Here is an 18,597-nt window from a genome sequence, read left to right as displayed (position 1 = left end):
CACTGCACTTTTAAAATTAATCTGTACTGATAATTCAATCCAAAGATAACTGTTTTTTTTTCTTGCTATGTTTCTAAGCACTCTTACATAAAACCAGTGTTTCCAAGAATCTTAAAGTTAGTAGTGAATTAACTGCAAACCACAGACTCCCAAAATAAAACTATTCCTTTCTGTAAATATTAATCTTTGAGCATTGTAGCATTATGCCAATTTTATTATTTAATTGCACTTTTGACATTGTAGTGCATGGTAGTGCTATCTCTTATTTAATGATGTTGGGAGGCTTATCAATCACAGTTAACAGAATCAGTCTTTTTGTGTAAACATTACCTTTAGGACAGAGCTTTCCACTAGTCATGGAAATTAATGTCCACAGAATACCTGCTTGGCTATTTTAAATTATTATCCTGGATCATAAGAAGCATCTCTGATCTAACAAACCTGGCAGACCAGTGTCTTCTGGCATGTAAAGTAATCCTGTGCGTATCGTGCCTGTGAATTAATGTAAGTCTTAACTGAGAGCTGTCGTCAATTTATCTTGCAGATGTGATATGGTGTATTGGCTGCATTGGCCAGGGCTATTGAGGTGGGCTGGTGTCCAGGAGTAGTTTCAGCATGTAGTTCCACAACAGTTTCAGCCTATCTCAACTGTCCCTGCTGTAGTTTGGGATATGTGTGTGGTGCGCGTGTGGTGCTTCCCCCCGCCCTTCCCTTTCACTCTGTTTTCTGAATTAGTTTTCTAAGGTTTTTTTTTAATTTTCATAGTGAGGCAGCATCAGGACCTCTACGCTGCTGACTTCCACTGGTAGAAGAACTGCATTTGGCATTTTCTACATTTGCATAACCTTGTACTGCTGCAGAAGGAAGCAGTTCTGTCCTGTACCCCACATTCCTGTCCCGTCTCCTCCAGTTACCAGTACCTGGGTGTATTTGTGCTGGTGTAGGCATTTGTGCAGCTGCACGGTGGATTGGACTGGGGAGGTGACCTTGCCAGGCGAAAAAAAAAAAGGCAAGTGTGGAGCTGTCACAGGAGGAGGAGAGTTTCTTCTGGCAGGAGAGTTAGCTTATTCTGGCCTGGTGAAATTGTAGCCTGGAAATGCTGCGTCAGCGTAGCAGGATCATTTTTAACTAACCTCAATTTAGGGATGATTAATGCTTGTGGAGTAGTTACACTGTGAGCTACAACATGATTGGGAAGTCCTATTCCTGTTACTAACACTAAAATGCTTTTGCATTGATAGTACTGTATGACAGACTTCAGATGGTCAAAACAATTTCAGAAATGTTCATCGGAGATCTTACACGTGGCTTAGTGCTTACTTTGTTTCAGAAATATTACGCTGATGGTCTGTAATGCTCCTACTCTTTTAAACACTTCTCATCCTATTGATTTATTGAGAGGCTTTAACTAGCTTAATTCCCATACTTAATAGCTAACTATTTTTAGCTAGTCTTGTTATCAAATCTGTGGATTAAACTTCTAATTTTTGTTTCCAGTGCTACCAGTAACCTTGCTGCCAAATGGTTTTTGCTTACTAATAATAGGTGATATTTTTAAGACAGGCATTAAAAACTTCCACAAACCCTGTAATATATTACTCCTGCACTCAGTGTCCTTACCATCTGTTGCAGCAAGCTTCGCACTGAATGGAGCAATTTTTCAGAGCACTTACACTTCTCTCCAGAAAAGAAAACAAGAAGTGACCCTAGCACCTTTGACCTGGTTCACTTTCCTGGATCAGTGGGCAGTATTTGCAATAGTATGGGAAACTCACAGCAGCATTCCAGCTTTAGCACTCAGGAATGTTGCTCTATCAAGCAGTATGGGAAGATAAGTGGGAACTGAAAAATAAGTAATAAAAATCATACCTCAGTTACCATGTTGTTTTATAATCAAGGGAATAGAATACGTTGTTGAAAACAATTGAGTTTAATATTTTTTGGTTCATTTTATGTTTTAACTTCACTCAGTGCGGTAGAAGAGATGGTTTTCCATAGCTAATAGACTTTTCCCCAATGGATAACTTGGTAGTGAACAGATTGGTAGCTCATGAAAAGTAGATTGTGCAGATGTTCTGTGTGGTGTGTTCCTTTTCCTGCAGTGACAAGTGAAAGCTTGTTTTATCAGATCTTTTCCAGTCACTTTCTGGTTGAAGTTTCTTCTTTCTGATGATCAAAATCATCTTGATCTCTTCAAAGAGGGACTTTTATCTTTGCCATGATCAACTGAAGAAAAATTGGTGGTGGTGGCTGGAAAACAGATGGCTGGTGTGGTTTGTTTCTGAGATCTGTATTTGGTAGCTGAACTTTGCAAGAGATTAGTTACTTTCTCTGCTGCTTATGCTCCTTGCCATAAAGGTTCTGCAGTAGAGTTCTGTGCCTCAGCTGCTTTAGCAGCATTTTCCTAGCTGTGTTGGTGTGAAACTGCAAGGTAACACAACCTGTTTTCTTTTCCAGTTATAGATGGAGTTTTACAGGCATGCATGGCTTGTGTGCAGCCAGAGGGTTGAGTTCTGCTGTGAGACCCTGAATATCACACCAGGTGCCAGCTTACAGCTGGTCTCTGCCATTGACCTGGCAGGATTCAGAGTGGGATTAGTCCTGCCCAGGTTTACATTCAAACAGGTCTGGCAGGTCTGGTTATTAATACCTGTAGCAAAAAGCTCAGCATGTCAGGCACCTACAAAATAATTGTTTCATTTAATTTTAATTCCATTTAATATCATGTAATGTAGAAGGACTTGATTCCAACATCTTACTAAGTCTCTGAATACTCTGTATTTTTTTTTTCTTCCTTTTATCTGCCATCCCTCTTCAATTCTCACTGGCTTTTTGTCAAGTTACACATCTAGACTGGCAGGTGGAGCCAAGAGTACTTGTGCAAGCTGTCTTGCTAGAAAAAATGTTCATATTTGCATCTTAGGTGAGATACGCATTTAGCAATGAGCTTTGATAAAATAATGGTCTGTGATAATATATAATAATAGTGATATTACTGCTTTATACATCCTAATTTACGGTAGTAATCTGACACTGAATAGAGTGAATAAGATTAAAAGGCCTGCCATATTTGCTGAGACTCGCAAGGATTTAGCACAGAAAGTTTGCGAGGAATTGTCTTGTAGCATTCTGATGTTTCCTAGAAATACAAATGAAAGATTCCACTCCTTCCCCCCTTCAAAAAAAAATGGGGGAGGGGGTGGGATTGCAAATACTGTTTGAAATTAGTTAAATGCATAGTTTTCAATTTTTGCTCCTAAGGGAATGGGTAGAAGAGGAAGAGTTCCAGAAATCGGTAACACAGTTCTGAAGTGTATAAGAACAACTACTGAAAGTTTATATTAAATAAGGGGACTTGTATTGTTAGGTTGAACAGCACATCAGCTGAGCCTCTTTGAATGTCTATATAGTATCAGTCCTGTATTAAACTGGTTCTTTGTCTTCACTAGAACATCTAGTGTTGATAACATTTCACCAGTGCAAAGATCATAATCTGTCATAGACTGATTTACATGCAAATAGTTCTCTCATATATAAAGCTGTCTAAATTAATTTTATTTCACTGATACAGAGCTATCAGTTCCTCTACGCCCCAGAATCAGTTGCTATGACAAAATGTAAGCTGACCTCTTTAATGCTTGAGTCTTAAAACAAATGTTTCATTCAAAGTTTACGTCCCTGAACACAGTTCTGGAATAATGGCTGGGACCTACAGAAAATTCCCCTGCCTTGAGCACAAACTCTCCTCACTCAGTATACATCCAGATTATATATGAAGTTGCTTGCTTCCCACGATGTCTTCATATTGGTACTGCACATCTATGGGATCTGGTAAATTCGCTGTAGGGTGAGGTCTTGTGCTCCTAGAGAAGTTGTCAAATAGTAGTATTGTGAGATTTAAAATAAATACCCACATAAAGATAGTGTCCCTGTACTATAAAAACCTTTCAGACCTGTGCTGCTTTTTTCTTTTAAGGAGATTTTGTAGGTCTGTCAGACCACATGGGGAAATTTGTTGTACCTGGAATTGAGCTACTTTGAAGGAGGAGCTTAGCTTTACACTATAACTTGCTGTACTCTGGGGAGTAGTATCCAACCTTCCTCCTGGCCTCTGCGAAAGTACCTTTCAGTAAAGTAGTCGCCAGTCTGTGTATGTGCATGGGAGATTTCTGTAAAGCACATGCTCTCATTATTGAGGTTCGGTTGTGTTCTCCTTATCGAGGTTTGGTTGTACCTACACCCATACCCTGTCCTGTCCAAAGGAAGTAGTAAGATGGCATCAACAAAATCTATTCTCTGTATGGAAGAACTGTCACAGCCTTCTATTTTAATAGTTAACAAGAATTCCAGGGGAAATGGATTTTTGTGCGTATACACACACACAGTATTCAGTGCATATATCTTTTGCTGAAAATTTTGTAAAAAGCATCAGCAGTTGCTGGCCTCGCTAGTGGTAAGAACTGTTATGTGAAAATAAATCTAAATCTGTTAAAATGACAAAGTAACGGTCTCGCAGCTGGTCTGCAGTAACATTGATGAGCTGTTGTTTACAAAATAATCTGGGTAGACTGGGCCATAGGTTTACTCAATTTTCTTAGATTGAATTGTTTTTCTAAAAGCTGTCTGTCAAACCAGTGTGGGAAGCTGCTTGCTTCACAGCAGCCTAAGCCAATCTAATTGCTGGCTGCTTAACTTTGTCAGTAAAATGAGCAGCTCTCACTCTGAATACTTGAAGAGAGAATCTGTGAAAAAAGAAGAGGCAGCTTTTATGCAGTCACTTTCCTGACCATAAATATTCTTTAAGATGTGCCATTTTACGTTTGAAATAAACTTTGCAGTGCTACTTATTCTGCAATGATTAAATCCAGATGTGCGTAAGAGGAGTGTTCTAGTGAACCATATAAAGCTGTTCCTAGCTCAGAAAGCTTTTTCCATAACCAGTAGGTAATTTATCAATTTAAGAGAATGAAATGAAGGGTGAAGATAAACATTTTGTAGAACAAGAATTGAAAGAATACATCTAGTTAATTTGTTCTCTCCACTAGAATTAAAATGGATCATCTACATCTTTTCAAGTGTAATTTAATTTGACCTATAACATCATAATGGAATTATTTAAGTATTTGAGTGTCTTGTTTGAACTATTTTTTCAGCAATCCTGAGGTAACTTTATTTTTCTTCTATAGTGACACTGCAGCAAAAGTAATGGTGGAACTACTGGGAAGTTACACAGAGGACAATGCTTCCCAGGCTAGAGTCGATGCTCACAGGTAATACTGACTTCCCAGTTTTCTTGAAAGTAGCTTTTTCTCCATTGCTAAATTATGTTGATCGCCTTACTATTAAGAGTACCGAATGGCCTGGCAGGCGAGGGCCCTGCTGCAGCCTCTTTTCCATAGCATGGCTGACTTGATCAAGAGTTCATCCGTGCAGTCTGCGGTAGGGCTGGTTGCTTCTAGGCATAGTTGGGTTTACTCCAGTGTGCGAGTGCACAGTTGTATTTCTGGTCACTGCTGAGAGAGAGGTCAGCCTTGGGTAAGGATGTCTTTTACATCAACTGTGCAATCAAAATTTGAATTGGCATCCTTTATTTCACATTTTTTACTTACTGATTTTTTTGATTCTCTAACTTCGAGTGTTCTTTTCAAATAGCACTTTCTGTTGAAAAGAAATTCTTGCTCACTTTTCTATGAGCAAGTACTAAGGATGTGAACTGCACAGAAATAAACTTACTTGTTGGACAAGCTGGGAGTAAACGTGTATTTTCCCCACTGGCCGAAATGAATAAAAGCTTGTATTTTGACATTCTACCTATCATGATTCTTCTTAGGAATTAGATTTGTAGTAAGTCGTGTAGTTCTGCCGGGTGTGTACAACCAACAGTTCTCAAGGGAGTTGTTCATACTTGAGCATGCGGGAAAATCAGGATGACTCATTTTGAAAATTAAAGTGTCTGTGTATGAATGCAAACTTCATTGACTACCCTACAGCAATCTGAGGCCTTTTACATCTGAAAGAACACGTCTGTCTGGGGTTTATCATGTTGCTGCATCTACGCAGACCTTGGGTTCTTCTGGGTGTACGTTAGGTGGCAGGGTCGCGGTCCAGGCCATCAGAGCGAGCGTAGCACTGAGTCTTCTAATGTGCCGCTGAGCAAAAGCTTTCATCTAGAGTTCTAGAAACACTTGAGGTCTGTTTATAGTCTGGAGCTGCAACTGATAAATCATAGGTCTTGCAGTGTTTGGTACTGGGGTTTTCTCTGTTTTGTGTCACGTATTCAAGTATAATTAATCTTCCTAAACAACTTAATTCTATGATATTTTAGGAGGACGGTAAAAATACCTCTAGGAATGAAGGTTTGGCTGGAAATAAATGCATAGATGGAAACAGTAGGGTGATCTGTAGTCTCACCACCTGGCAAATTTCATTTGTGATACTGGGCAAATTACTTAATGCTTTCTGTTCCTTGTTTTTTCCATCTGTAAAATGAAGATGAAAATTGGAATGTGACATGTCTTACATTTAAGAATAGTTGAAAACCCTTGGGTGTTTCCTAGAAAGCAAAGAACAACAAATCGAATTGCACTTACTCATAAAAATGTGTATTGCTGTAAAAATAAGCATTTCCTTTTTCTAATTAGATGTATTGTACGCGCGTTGAAGGATCCAAATACCTTTCTCTTTGATCATCTTCTTGCCTTAAAACCAGTCAAATTTTTGGAAGGAGAACTTATTCATGATGTAAGTAACTGTTTTTAGCAAGATGGTTTGATATCTGTGGAGTGCCTTGTTTTATTAATCTTTTGAAATTCATTAGAATGGTTATCTATGTCAGTAATATTGAGCTGCAATGTACTATTTCTTTTAATGCTTTTAGAATTAAAAAAATTAAAACATTACATGTGAAATGTTTCCCTTTAGAAGTTTCAGAAACTCAGAGTTACAAATCCTGCCCTCACATGAGTTCTGTAGCAAAACTGCCTTTCAAGTCTGAGAAAAGGCAGTAAGCTCAGCACAGATTGCCCTCAGCCATTGACAGAAGACAGAATTTTAGCTCTTAACAGTTTATTTTTCTGTTCGATACCAATATTTTCATATATATATATCTGTCCAGTCTGCAGGGAGAGAAATGTAGATAATGTTTAAACTGTTCTTATATTTGTTTTCCATCTTCTAGCTTTTGACAATTTTTGTAAGTGCTAAACTAGCATCCTATGTCAAGTTTTATCAGAACAACAAAGACTTCATTGACTCCCTTGGTAAGTTTTCAGATCATTACATTTCTGACTATTCACGTGGCTTAAGATACGGAAGCCGCAAAGTGCTTCAGTTTGAACCCATATATTGAAGCCAAGGAAATTTAATAGGAATTTTTAAGAATGGATTAGAGTTTGTAGACTCTAACCTCTACTAGATCGTAAATGGACCATCTAACTGTGGTTTGTTCTACTAGGACAAGCTGATTTATGGGTTTGGAAGAGAACTGTGTTTTTCTCCACTTCTTTTCTCTTAAACCTTTTGGGAGGGGAGTTTTAATGCATTGGTACTCTAGGCTAGGGCAGAGATTACAACTATTAAGTCAGCAGCTTGTATAAATCCCTTACAATTTTTTTTAGGATTAATAACTTTATAACAGAAATACTTCTCCTGAACAGTAAGATAAAACATGCAAATAGCGCGCGTGTGTGTGTCTGCGTGTGCTGATGCATTAGACCTAGCAAGCCACAGTCTGTCCCAGTTAATTTGTTTCATCACATGAAGCAATGTGATGGAATGTTAATGTCAGCACCCTCTTTATTTACACACTGTGGAAAAAAGGAGTAGTAATTAACACTTTGACACTCCCCCGTCGATGTGTAATTGACTGTTTCAAAGGAGCACTGGTTCATAAGCTATTGCATGCATTAAAATTACGTTTTTTATATTCCAGCTTTTTAGGACAGGGGTCAGTGACGATGCAGAAATTGCTCAATGATGCAGATTTTTTTATTACTGCATTAAGGTTTTGACATATTGGTAATGAATAAATGTTTCCATAAAAATCAGATTATTTTTTTTTTATAACTTTGATTTTGAAATGACACTTGAACACGGGCTGAACGCATTTGAGGAAAGGCATAGTTTTGCTAAAACAGAGTTTAGTGCAGCCTTTTAACACATGCATTATTTTGTTTAATGGACTGTGGTATAATTCTGAGAATAATTACCCTCAAAGCTTTAAAATGCTGGTACTTTGGGTATTAAAATGATGGAAATATCAATGTGATTTTTTGTGGATAAAATTAGCAGCAAGTTTTTGGTAGTTTGTGTAGATAGGATCAGCATACCTTTTGTCATATGTATTTGAACATTAGTTGTGTAGACATCTTTAGGCTTTTCTTTCTTAGGGGAAAGTGGTTTTTGTATTGTAATTATTTTTATGTATTGAAATGGCTTATCTGTTAGTTTTTTGTCCACAGAAGTATTTGCTGGAAATGCTGTTATGCTAACATTTCAGTAAATTTATGGAAGATTAATTACACATATACGTAGTATTAATCGTATAATATACAATAGTCATGATTTCTTTTGCTTTGCCTCCCTGTATCTGTGTTTACCTCTGTGAGTATACAATGTGTGCATTTTCCATGGATCTAGGATTCACATAATCTTAGTAAAATCCTTAAATACCTGTGTAACTGTTTTGAGACAGCCTTACTTCCATCTTGATTTCTCACCTGGTTTATGGTGTACTCAGAAAATTCTGAATGTCTTTGAGCAGCGGACAAGGTAGAGATTCAGAGGCAGTGCAGACCGGAATGCTAAGAACTTGGTCTGAGTGTTTCAGCCATGCCTTTGAAAAACAAGGGCGGTTTGGTATGTATAGAAAACAATAAAATTGTTAGATGAGGCATTCCAAAATTCTTCAGAACACCTATGATCTGTTCCCAAAAACAAATAGATTTTTAATTATGCTTTAAAGATTTATTTTTTTAAAAATAATTTGCCAAGATATTGGGCTTTAAAATAAAGGATATTAATATTAGGATTTCAGTGACAGTACAGCATCAGCTTTAGTTCTAACCTTTCCTGGATCAGGACCAATTAAAATCGGTCTATGAAAGCTATGCAGTGAAGGCTCCTACAGGTGGCATCAGTTTGTTACAATTTGTTGTTTTATTAATGCTGACAACTTAGGCCAGCAGTAGCATTATCTGTGTCAACTGAATCGCCCTAACATGTCCACATTTAATCTGGTATTATCAACCGTCTTTTTCGGAAAGTTAATCAGCATCTCATTTGCATTTGTTAATTAGGGTTAATGTGTGCTAATTGATTTTTTGATGCTTGTAGAGTTCCATTAAACCCAGTTAGGTAGAGTTGCTGGTGCTCCTCATTCGTATGAATTATGGTGATCACATTTTTGTTGAATCAGTGCCAAATAGGGAACCTGCATCATAATTATAGCTAATTAACACAACATGATGCCCTGCACTAATGTGCTTTCCTATTAGTGTATGGATGTTATAAATTCCAAACTTAAATATTTACTGAAGCAATGTGAATATTTATAATGTCATTCCAAAACAAAATGATTGACTTTTTTTTAAAGAAACGTCCGCTGAATCTTAGTTGGTGCCTCTCAGAGCTTGGATTAAGAAATGCCTTGGTTCATCTGAATGTCTTAACTTTGTTGACCTTGACTTTTTTCCAGGAAAACGGTCTCTGATTTAGATGTGCAAGCCCTTGGCTCAATTCCTCATGTTGCCATTCATACAATCATGTAAAAGATCTAACCTAACTTTTAAGATCTGTTCCTCTATTCTTGAAGAGCACTTTTTGCCACGCTACATGCTGTAAGCATACATGTGACTCATGATGCTTTTTTGCTGTGGTATAAACAGCTAGTTCGGTGCCAAAACACATTCTTCTGGCACAAAAATGTTATGTTGCTAAACCATTATTGAGAGAGGTTTATTTTCAAGCAGCTACATGAGAATGAACAGTGAGGCTGTAAGAAGGTTTTGACATTACCAGTCATGTATTTTCCATTTGTTGTTGTGTTGCTGTTCTTCCAGATGATGCAACTGAAAAATTCACTTTCACGCTCAGCACCTAAAATTCTGTTAAGGTGACATTTTTACTGTTTCAAAAAAATCTCTGTGCTTTATTTTTGTAGATATTTATTACCTTTTACTGACAATGACTGAATCTTGAATTCACAACTAAACTAGCTATTTTAGCAAAACACCAGGAAGATACAGGAATTAATGTTTTACCTCAAAAAAATGTTGATAAGGACAGGTGGAATATTTTCTTGATGTGAAATAAATTTTAAATTATTTGAAGCATATATAGTAAAAATAAGCATATAATGAAAAACAAATCCATGAATTATTGAATTATAATTCATATCCATAAACTATCAACACTTTTACACAGGCTTGTTGCACGAACACAATATGGCAAAAATGAGGCTACTTACTTTCATGGGAATGGCTGTAGAGAATAAAGAAATATCATTTGACACAATGCAACAGGAACTTCAGATTGGAGCTGATGATGTAGAAGCGTTTGTTATTGACGGTAAGAACTGTAGTACCATACTTTACACAATGCTAATGAACAATACCTTTTATAGTCTTCTAAGCTAATGTTAAATATTCAGAAAAAACCTCACTTTTAATTTCTCTGTTAGTTACAAGATATAGCTGCAAAACTGCATGCTTAAAGACATGCCTAACTCTTATCTTTTAAACAGCGTTTTTCTTTTCAGTGACAGGAACTGTATTTCATGTAATTCTTTATAGAACTAATAAATTGTTTGCAGGTTTAATTTGTCATCTGGTTTTGTTTGCTGTCATCAAAACAGGATGTGTTTGTAGGGGAGAGAAGTTAATAAAAACTGTACAGGATATTGCTTTAATAGATTGGCACCAAACAGTAGGATTCGTGCATGACCTTCATCTTGCTACATCATTTTGCTTTTCTGCCTACTAGGCTGTTAAAACCAACAGCAAAACAGTATTAAGTGAACTGCTGTGTTTTTATGTTTGTATTGATCTAATTTTGAAGAGTTTTTATGCAGTTTAATACCTTTGCACTATCTCAAATATTGCTCAAAACAGCATTGCTTTTTTGCAGCTGTAAAGACAAAGATGGTATACTGCAAAATAGATCAGACACAGAGGAAAGTAGTTGTCAGGTAAGACTTAATTCTTCATAGCATTTTGCAGAACTTAGTGTGTTCTAATTATTTCACTTACATTTGTAGAATATTTTAACTAGAAGCAAGGTATTGTTCCTATCGGTTGCTGGTAGTTAAATAGTTGCTATTTATCATAATTTTATTAAAGCTCACACTGAATGTGATTAACTTATTTAATGAAAGAGTCCTATTTTCCAGCACATTTCATTTAATGACCTAATAGTGACAAGAATACTAATGACTGTTGTTGCTTTAAATATTTGGGAAGGCTACAGAGTTCTCTAACTGGTAAAGTGCAGCCCTTTATATAGAGAAAATAAAATTTTTTCTATTCACTTGTGAGAGTAAAGTAATGCTATAAAAGAATTATTAGGTGAGCATGACATCTGGTAATCATCTTCCAATTTTGTTTTACTCCTCTAGTCACAGCACACATCGGACTTTTGGAAAGCAGCAATGGCAGCAATTGTATGACACTCTAAACACCTGGAAACAAAATTTGAATCAAGTGAAAAACAGTCTCCTCAGTCTCTCAGACACCTAAACATTTTTTTTGACCTAGTAATGTCACTATAGATGAAATTTATTCAAAACTTTGACAATTTGTGAATGTTCCCAAAATGTATGCAATTGGTTAAAAGAAGCTAAATATTCTAAATTGCAACACAAAAAAAGCAATAAAATGAACATGGGAAAATATCTTCTGTTGATTTTCTTATGTAATTAGCAACAACAAACAGTAGCAATATTGGTTATGCTTCTTTTGTTCTTGTTTAAGTTTACAGTATGAGGACCTTTCTTTGCAAGAGGTGTGGGGAGGAAGGGAGGGAGATCAGAAAAATGATGGTGCAAGTAATTGTAAAGTAAGAGAAAATTTCCCTTATACCCTAAGGGAGGAAAGCTGTGAGCCAGTTAGAAGTGAAGCTTTATGAAGCAAGATCTGCTGCCTTATCTCTGTAAATCATACCTGATGCTTTAGTGTTGAAAGAGACCTTATTGATACAGAATCAACTACAATAGATGTATTTAAATAATTTGGCAGTAAAGGTAAGCAGAAGATTTTCCTGTTCTGCCACTTAGAACTGCTGTAAGTTGTTGTAAATGTTTGTAGAAACCATTGTATTTTGAAACAGTAGCAGCTGATTTTGCTTGAAAACTGCGTGAGCAGTCTGACAGAGAAACCAAATTTAAGTATTTCAACCAAAACTTCTCAGGAGCAGGAGAAGGGTATTCTTAAGTAATCATTTCATTTGGATATTAAAACATTAACTTGTGAACTTTTTAACTTCGGGCAAAACCCATAACAACTTGGATTTGATTGCAGAAACAGAGAACTAACGTTATTAGTAGGGATTGTATCAATTTTTGAACATCATAAAAGGTCTATATGCTCTGTTAAACATGAAAGCACAGTGCATATATACCATATTCTATAGGAATACCTCTGCAAATCTGGTTTACAAAGTGATTTATCTGTGCCTAAAAGACATGCTTTTTATCTCCTGCCACTGATCTTCATTGGCATTCTTCATGTTTTCTTTTTCTTGCTGAATGAAGTCTCTCCAAATTCAGGAATTTCTCAATTTCTTCTATTTGGTTTTGTATAATGGAGTTATGAATAGAGCTGTCCTCATCTCTGAGTGCACTTTCACTTCTTGCTGGAGTTACAGTCATGTGAGAAGACTGCTTGTGCTGTAAAGCAGTAAATCCTTTTATCTGACAGAATACAAACTTTGCAGTTAATAATCCAGTGAAATTCAGGTACAAAGGTTCAAATTGTTGGATTTTGCTGAACATTAAGCAAGGAAATGTGAACAGAAAGATAATTGGAAAAAATACGTTTAATTTGAAGTGCTTGCTTCAGCTTTAATTTAGAAGACTTGATAATGACAAATATACTTTTATAAACCAAACCTTAACGTAAGACTTAGTGCAAAAGACAACCTTGTACTAGAATGCAGATTAGCAAAATAAATAGTTTAATTAAACAGTTTAATGTTGCAATTGACATTTCTATTTCTATGCAAGCATTTGATTAACAAAACCCAAAATCATGAGGTTTATAGTGTTAACTCCCTCTCTGCTTCGCTGTACAGATTAGAAAGCAAACATCATTAACTAATGCAAGGTCTGTAATAGGTTGGGTTTTTATGTTAAAGGAAGATCTTTTTGTTCTTCGAACAGTTTTAATTACTATTTGACAGAACGTCATACATATCCAAATCAAAACACATATGGCAACACAGTAGGGAAACAGTTTTTTGCTGGAATAATGAATTCTCTACTTGTAATCCAACGTTGCTGGCTCTCGGGGAGGCCAGCATGCAGCACCAGCCACCTGCCTGAGCAGAGGTGCACAACAAAGCCATGTTATGCAGAACCAGCATTGCAGTGGTTCTTGGGGATCTGTAACGTCACATCTAATACTTCGGTGGCATGTGAGGGTAATTCTCTTACAGGAATCACAAGATGAGGCCTTCCCTCTCTGCTCAGTTATTTTTTAGTATTAGGCAACTGCGCCCCAACCAGCTGTAAGCCACAAAGTCTTTATCAGGCCTGCCTTCATTTTAGCACATGAATTTTGTGCTAAAACTTTCCTTCCCCAGTGCACAAGCATTTCTTGAAGTTTGAAACATGAACAATAAACTTCATGCAAATTGTTCACTTAGCCTATTGCATCTGTAACAAAATTACTGCCATGCAGCTGAAGATACTGATACTCAGGTCAATAATTACTGTAATCTCCATTTCAGTGAGGAAGTAACTTCTTCATCTGAGCAATAAAATGTTCAACCTGTTAATTCTAGTGGCTGTATACATACACTCTCCCATGTTCTTTCCCAAGGCCTCAGAAAGAAACAGATCATACTTCATTGCAAGCCACTAGTCAAAATCTCTATGGAATAGCACATGGGGCTGCATCTGTCCTGTACTAATAATCCAAGAGAAGAACTTTCATTTAGGTCTTCCACATGCGGAAGTGAAATTTTCCAGTGAAATAAAGCCATGCCATGTTACTTGGATTTTACTGAAGACCGCAAGTGTTTAGACCTCTTTGGAGACGTAATTGCAGTTAGATAATATATATAGCATTTTAATACAGTTCTGTGACAGCGGGTTTAGAATAAAGCTTTAAAAAAATAAGCCAAGCTGTCAAACTAAAAGGCCTCAGCATTTTCACAATAAAATACAAGTAAAACATGTCTTTCTGCCAGCACTGAGTAATATGGCAACCTATGGGACACGTGTAAAAACCATTCATTGCTGAATAGTATGACTGCACAGTTAGTTAGGGACTTGTGTTTAAACTGAGCTGAGGATGCTTATTCATCCTTACCTTGGTACTCAGGCATGTACAGACTAATGTTTAAAACAGTTCTTCATATTTTTACTAGAATTTTAAGTGCATCTGTAGCATTGCTTCCTAATTTTTAACACTTTTTAGAGTACTGTACTGTGGTTGAATGAGATGATTAACGAAATTGTAGAAGGCATGTCTGCTCTAGTTATCATACGTGTTAGTCAAAACAAATAAACTGAGCAGCAAAAAAGACTGCTCAGCCTATTTTTAATCTCCCAACAGCTTTTCGTATCCGTCATAAAAGTGACGAATTTGAGGACAGAAGGTATTAGAATGACACCAACACAGAAGGGAGGGAGTGGTCTGCAATATCCCAGGCTGAGACTTCGTAGATTAGTATTTGGAAAATAATCTAAAGTCAAACCAACAAGGTACTTTGTTCTTGTCCATCTCAGCTTTCACTTAGCCAGCACATAAGGAGCTTTAGTTTGGAGGTGACAAAGTAGATATAACCACAATCAGATAATGAAATACAGCTTTGTATTAGCTGCAGATTAGGTATTTTAGTTCGCTCAATTCCTGGCTCCACCTCAGTGAGAAAAAGCAAGAAAGACACAGTAAATACCACCACTGTTTGGTGAAAAATCCACCTCGCTGTCATTCACAAGTAGAGTCGTGTTAGGAAAGTTCAGTAATTTAAAACATCAGTCTACTTCTGAATTTTAGAGAATGTGAATGCTAATGGTATTGAGAGCTGATTAAATCCACTGAAGTCAGCCAATTTTGTCACTTGAAAACACTACACACTCTGACCTCAAACCTCAGACAGCCATAACTACCTGAGAAATACCTCTAGAACCTCTTCTAAAAAGGAAGGTCAACTGCAGTTGTAAATTATTGTATCACTTTTGAATGATATGTTTAGCATTAGGTCAAATCCTAATACAGCAGTTATAGCTGTTGAAGCTTCACCGTCTAACATAGATCTAAAAATGCAGTATGAGCCACTGCTAGTGCCATCCTGAATGAAATTGTTTTACAGGGAAACAATAAGTTTCTTTTTAATTCTCTGCTTTTACACATGTTTGTGTAATGTCATCCTACTAAATAAGATAACTCTAAATATGGCATCACATAACTGCAGCATAGAATAAACGGATAGGCTCTAAGTCATAGATATGCTGAATTTTTAGTCTTTCACAGATTCTTTTAAGTAACATGTTCCTATGAAGTAATAAAGGAAACAATGTTTTTATACTTTTATATAGACGTTTTTTTCTTTCCTTTTTTTTTTTAGCTCCTACTTTTACTGTAGGTGATGATCTTTATTAGGGTACACAATGAACTACCCTCTTCCTCCCCTCCCAAACAGACTGGTTAGCATCTGTTTGATTCATATGCTGTGACTTTTTCCTGCTGCTTTCTATCAACCTTAATTGTGAAAAATGGTGCCGTGTTGCCCTTTTGATATTATTTTGGAGATTGACTCAGTCTTAAAGTATCCAGATGTGTACAGTTGTACAAATATCTGTGGAATTAGCTCACTGAGGTCTGGTGCGCAATATTTTTAATTGACTTACATGTTCTGTGGGAAAAGGAGAATCATAAAAAGTCTTTGCTATAGCATTCCATTCTTCACTAGGGTCTCCCTGGGGGTCTCGGTGGATACTAGAGGTATTCAAAGTGTCGGCAGCTCTGTTAAAACTGGTAGAACCTGATTGACAAAAAGGAAATGGTAACAACTGCAATTTAGTCTCTAGGCACTAATTGTAAAGTAACTAAACTTCTGGTTTACTTCTGATCTTAAAAAATCAAATATGTTTGTTTTAAAACACTGAATCTCTTGTAGGCTTTTTCCTCTTCATTTTTTTTCACATACTTCTGCATCTATTTTGTCTCTAAAGATGAGGTATGTTTCTACCATGATTAAAAATGTTTTATATCATTTTCATATATTGTTAAGGACATTAAAATTGTGATTTATAGAAAATGTATGTATTCTGAATATTCTAACTGAATATATTTTTTTCAAACAGTATTACTTTAAGACTCGCCTTCTGATAGTGATAAAATACATAATTACTGCCATCCTGACATCATATTGCAGGGTGACTTGTAATAAAAAAGACATTCTAAATACAAAGGTTTTTAGACAATTAAAGAACATTTTAAGTAAGGAGTCTTTTTGTAAATGGCTATACCTAATATTTCAGGAAACCAGGCTATAGCTATCTACTAAAGGTAGGAAGGGCAAATAAGTATAATCTTAGCAGAGTATAAGGCACCAATCCTGCAGTGGCTTTATGCACTGCTAGTAGACTCCGTTGAAACCAGTATCAAGTTCCTTGCAAGATCAAAACATAAGTGTACTTTCACAATTACTCATAACGCAAACAGTAGCTGTTTTGTTACTACACAGATGCCTGTTGATCACTGCTACAATAGTAAAATCTTTGTTTTGCTATGAAAATACATGTTACCTCATGCTTATGTAACAGTTAATTAAGAGTAGAGTACTATCATTTTCTCTTGGGAGGAAGAGGAAAATGGTTATGAGTTTGTGTTTGTTTTCTTTTTTAAGAGTTCACCAGGAAGATCTTGCCCATTGCCAGTTCATTCCTCCATTTACTGATGCAGAGTGGTTGCTGTCTGGGAACCAGAGTTGTATAAATAGTAAATTGCATTGTGGTTAGGCAGTAAAAGGAATTCCCTCAGATAGGCTTACTAAACTCTTTCACCAATGCTCTTTGCCTCTAGGTCTCCCATATGGCTAAACTGCATGCATTTCAGTAAATAAAAAAAAAACCAAAAACAAAACTTCAGGGACACCATGGATACCACTCCAGGTTTGCCATTTGAGAAAATATCTGAAAACAAAACAAAACAAAACAAAAACCAACCACAATAAATCTTGGAAGTTGCAGTGTTGAGTACCACAACAACTAACTCTTAGGTGCCCTGACACTAAGGCGCTCTAGTCTCCGAAGAGGTGCAGGATTCAGAGGTCAGCAAGCTGAAGCAGGGACCTGTCTAAATTGGGCAGTATGATGAGAGTGAGAGGCACATCTGGGCCCCAGACCAAGATCCTCACTGTGAAGTTGTGCTAGAATTCAAGAGGTCTGGTGACTGTACTGGTCACTAGGCAGCTCATTTGGGCAATTGGAGTTATATTAAAATCCCTACCAACTCCTTTGGATGAACCTCTCAGAGTCACTTCTTGGAATTATGGTACTTTGCATACAGAAAGGTTTCTGACAAGAAGAGGAGGAGGAACCCATGGAAGAACTTCAGATAGTGCTGTCTGTTCTTACAGAAAAGATACATGCAGAATATCACATAACTATGCATTCATTTTCTTGAAACAGGTATCAAAATTCACGTTATTAAAAGAAATAACGTACCATCTGAGACCAGGATTCTGCTACCTTGCTACGACCACTACTGTTTTAGGGACAAAGACTTTTCTGAAACCGAACCTCAAAAAATTGTGCATCTGTATACGAATACACATAGGCAAGAGACCAAGCACAGAAACGAAATTACCTATAAACCTAAATTCATAACACCAGAACAATATAAAGAAATCAGAAGAAATCAGACTGCTGGTTTTCTGTCTCACTGCCACTGGCTGCAAAACTAAGGATGGGAGTCCATTCTGCTCTTTGTACATTCGAGGGGCAAAGCTCAAAACACAACATCAACAAAACCTCAAATAGACGCAAACACCCTATTATTGTGGATCTAGCTCTTTTGAAAAACATCTAAGCACCCAAAGCTCCATTTTTCTACAAAAGCAGGGGCTTTCATTTCTTCCAGAGCCTAAGAGATCATTTGCTTTTTTAAGCTTACAGCATGCATTAAGAATAGAATCCGCATGCAAGCTTTATTTTGAGAAAGGAAGGCACCACTTATACTATTTTTTTACTATGTCCAGTTACTGAAGTAGAGGAGCATCTGTAAACATATTGGAGTCAGTTTACTCTGGAAATACAGATGATACTTTTATTACTTTGGTAAAAGATTGAGTTTAGAAATGGCACTTTTAGTAAATAAATATAGGGGTAATCTCGCAGCTAATTTTATTGCAAAACGAATCTAAAATACAATT

At 36.6% G+C, this 18,597-nt stretch overlaps 2 protein-coding genes across 2 annotated transcripts in view; one reads left to right on the top strand and one right to left on the bottom strand.

The window, feature by feature from the left end:
* EIF3M (eukaryotic translation initiation factor 3, subunit M) overlaps nt 1–11,886 on the top strand; it is a 70,747-nt gene extending 58,861 nt beyond the window's left edge. Inside the window, exons 7-12 of the mRNA XM_009334576.1 lie at nt 5,187–5,270; nt 6,642–6,741; nt 7,178–7,259; nt 10,423–10,566; nt 11,125–11,185; nt 11,612–11,886. Coding sequence (XP_009332851.1) covers nt 5,187–5,270; nt 6,642–6,741; nt 7,178–7,259; nt 10,423–10,566; nt 11,125–11,185; nt 11,612–11,732 — 592 coding nt within the window. The 3' untranslated portion in view covers nt 11,733–11,886. The remainder of the gene's footprint in view (nt 1–5,186; nt 5,271–6,641; nt 6,742–7,177; nt 7,260–10,422; nt 10,567–11,124; nt 11,186–11,611) is intronic.
* A 95-nt stretch (nt 11,887–11,981) lies between these two features.
* The window catches only part of CCDC73 (coiled-coil domain containing 73), a 59,704-nt gene continuing 53,088 nt past the window's right edge, over nt 11,982–18,597 (bottom strand). The window contains exons 17-18 of the mRNA XM_009334503.1: nt 16,070–16,203; nt 11,982–12,904 (exon numbers count right to left, since the gene is read on the bottom strand). Coding sequence (XP_009332778.1) covers nt 12,704–12,904; nt 16,070–16,203 — 335 coding nt within the window. The 3' untranslated portion in view covers nt 11,982–12,703. The remainder of the gene's footprint in view (nt 12,905–16,069; nt 16,204–18,597) is intronic.

Source organism: Pygoscelis adeliae, unplaced genomic scaffold (genome assembly GCF_000699105.1).
Source record: "Pygoscelis adeliae isolate BGI_AS28 unplaced genomic scaffold, ASM69910v1 Scaffold171, whole genome shotgun sequence".
Classification (NCBI taxonomy): domain Eukaryota; kingdom Metazoa; phylum Chordata; class Aves; order Sphenisciformes; family Spheniscidae; genus Pygoscelis; species Pygoscelis adeliae.
This window is presented reverse-complemented; position numbering and strand designations above follow the sequence as displayed.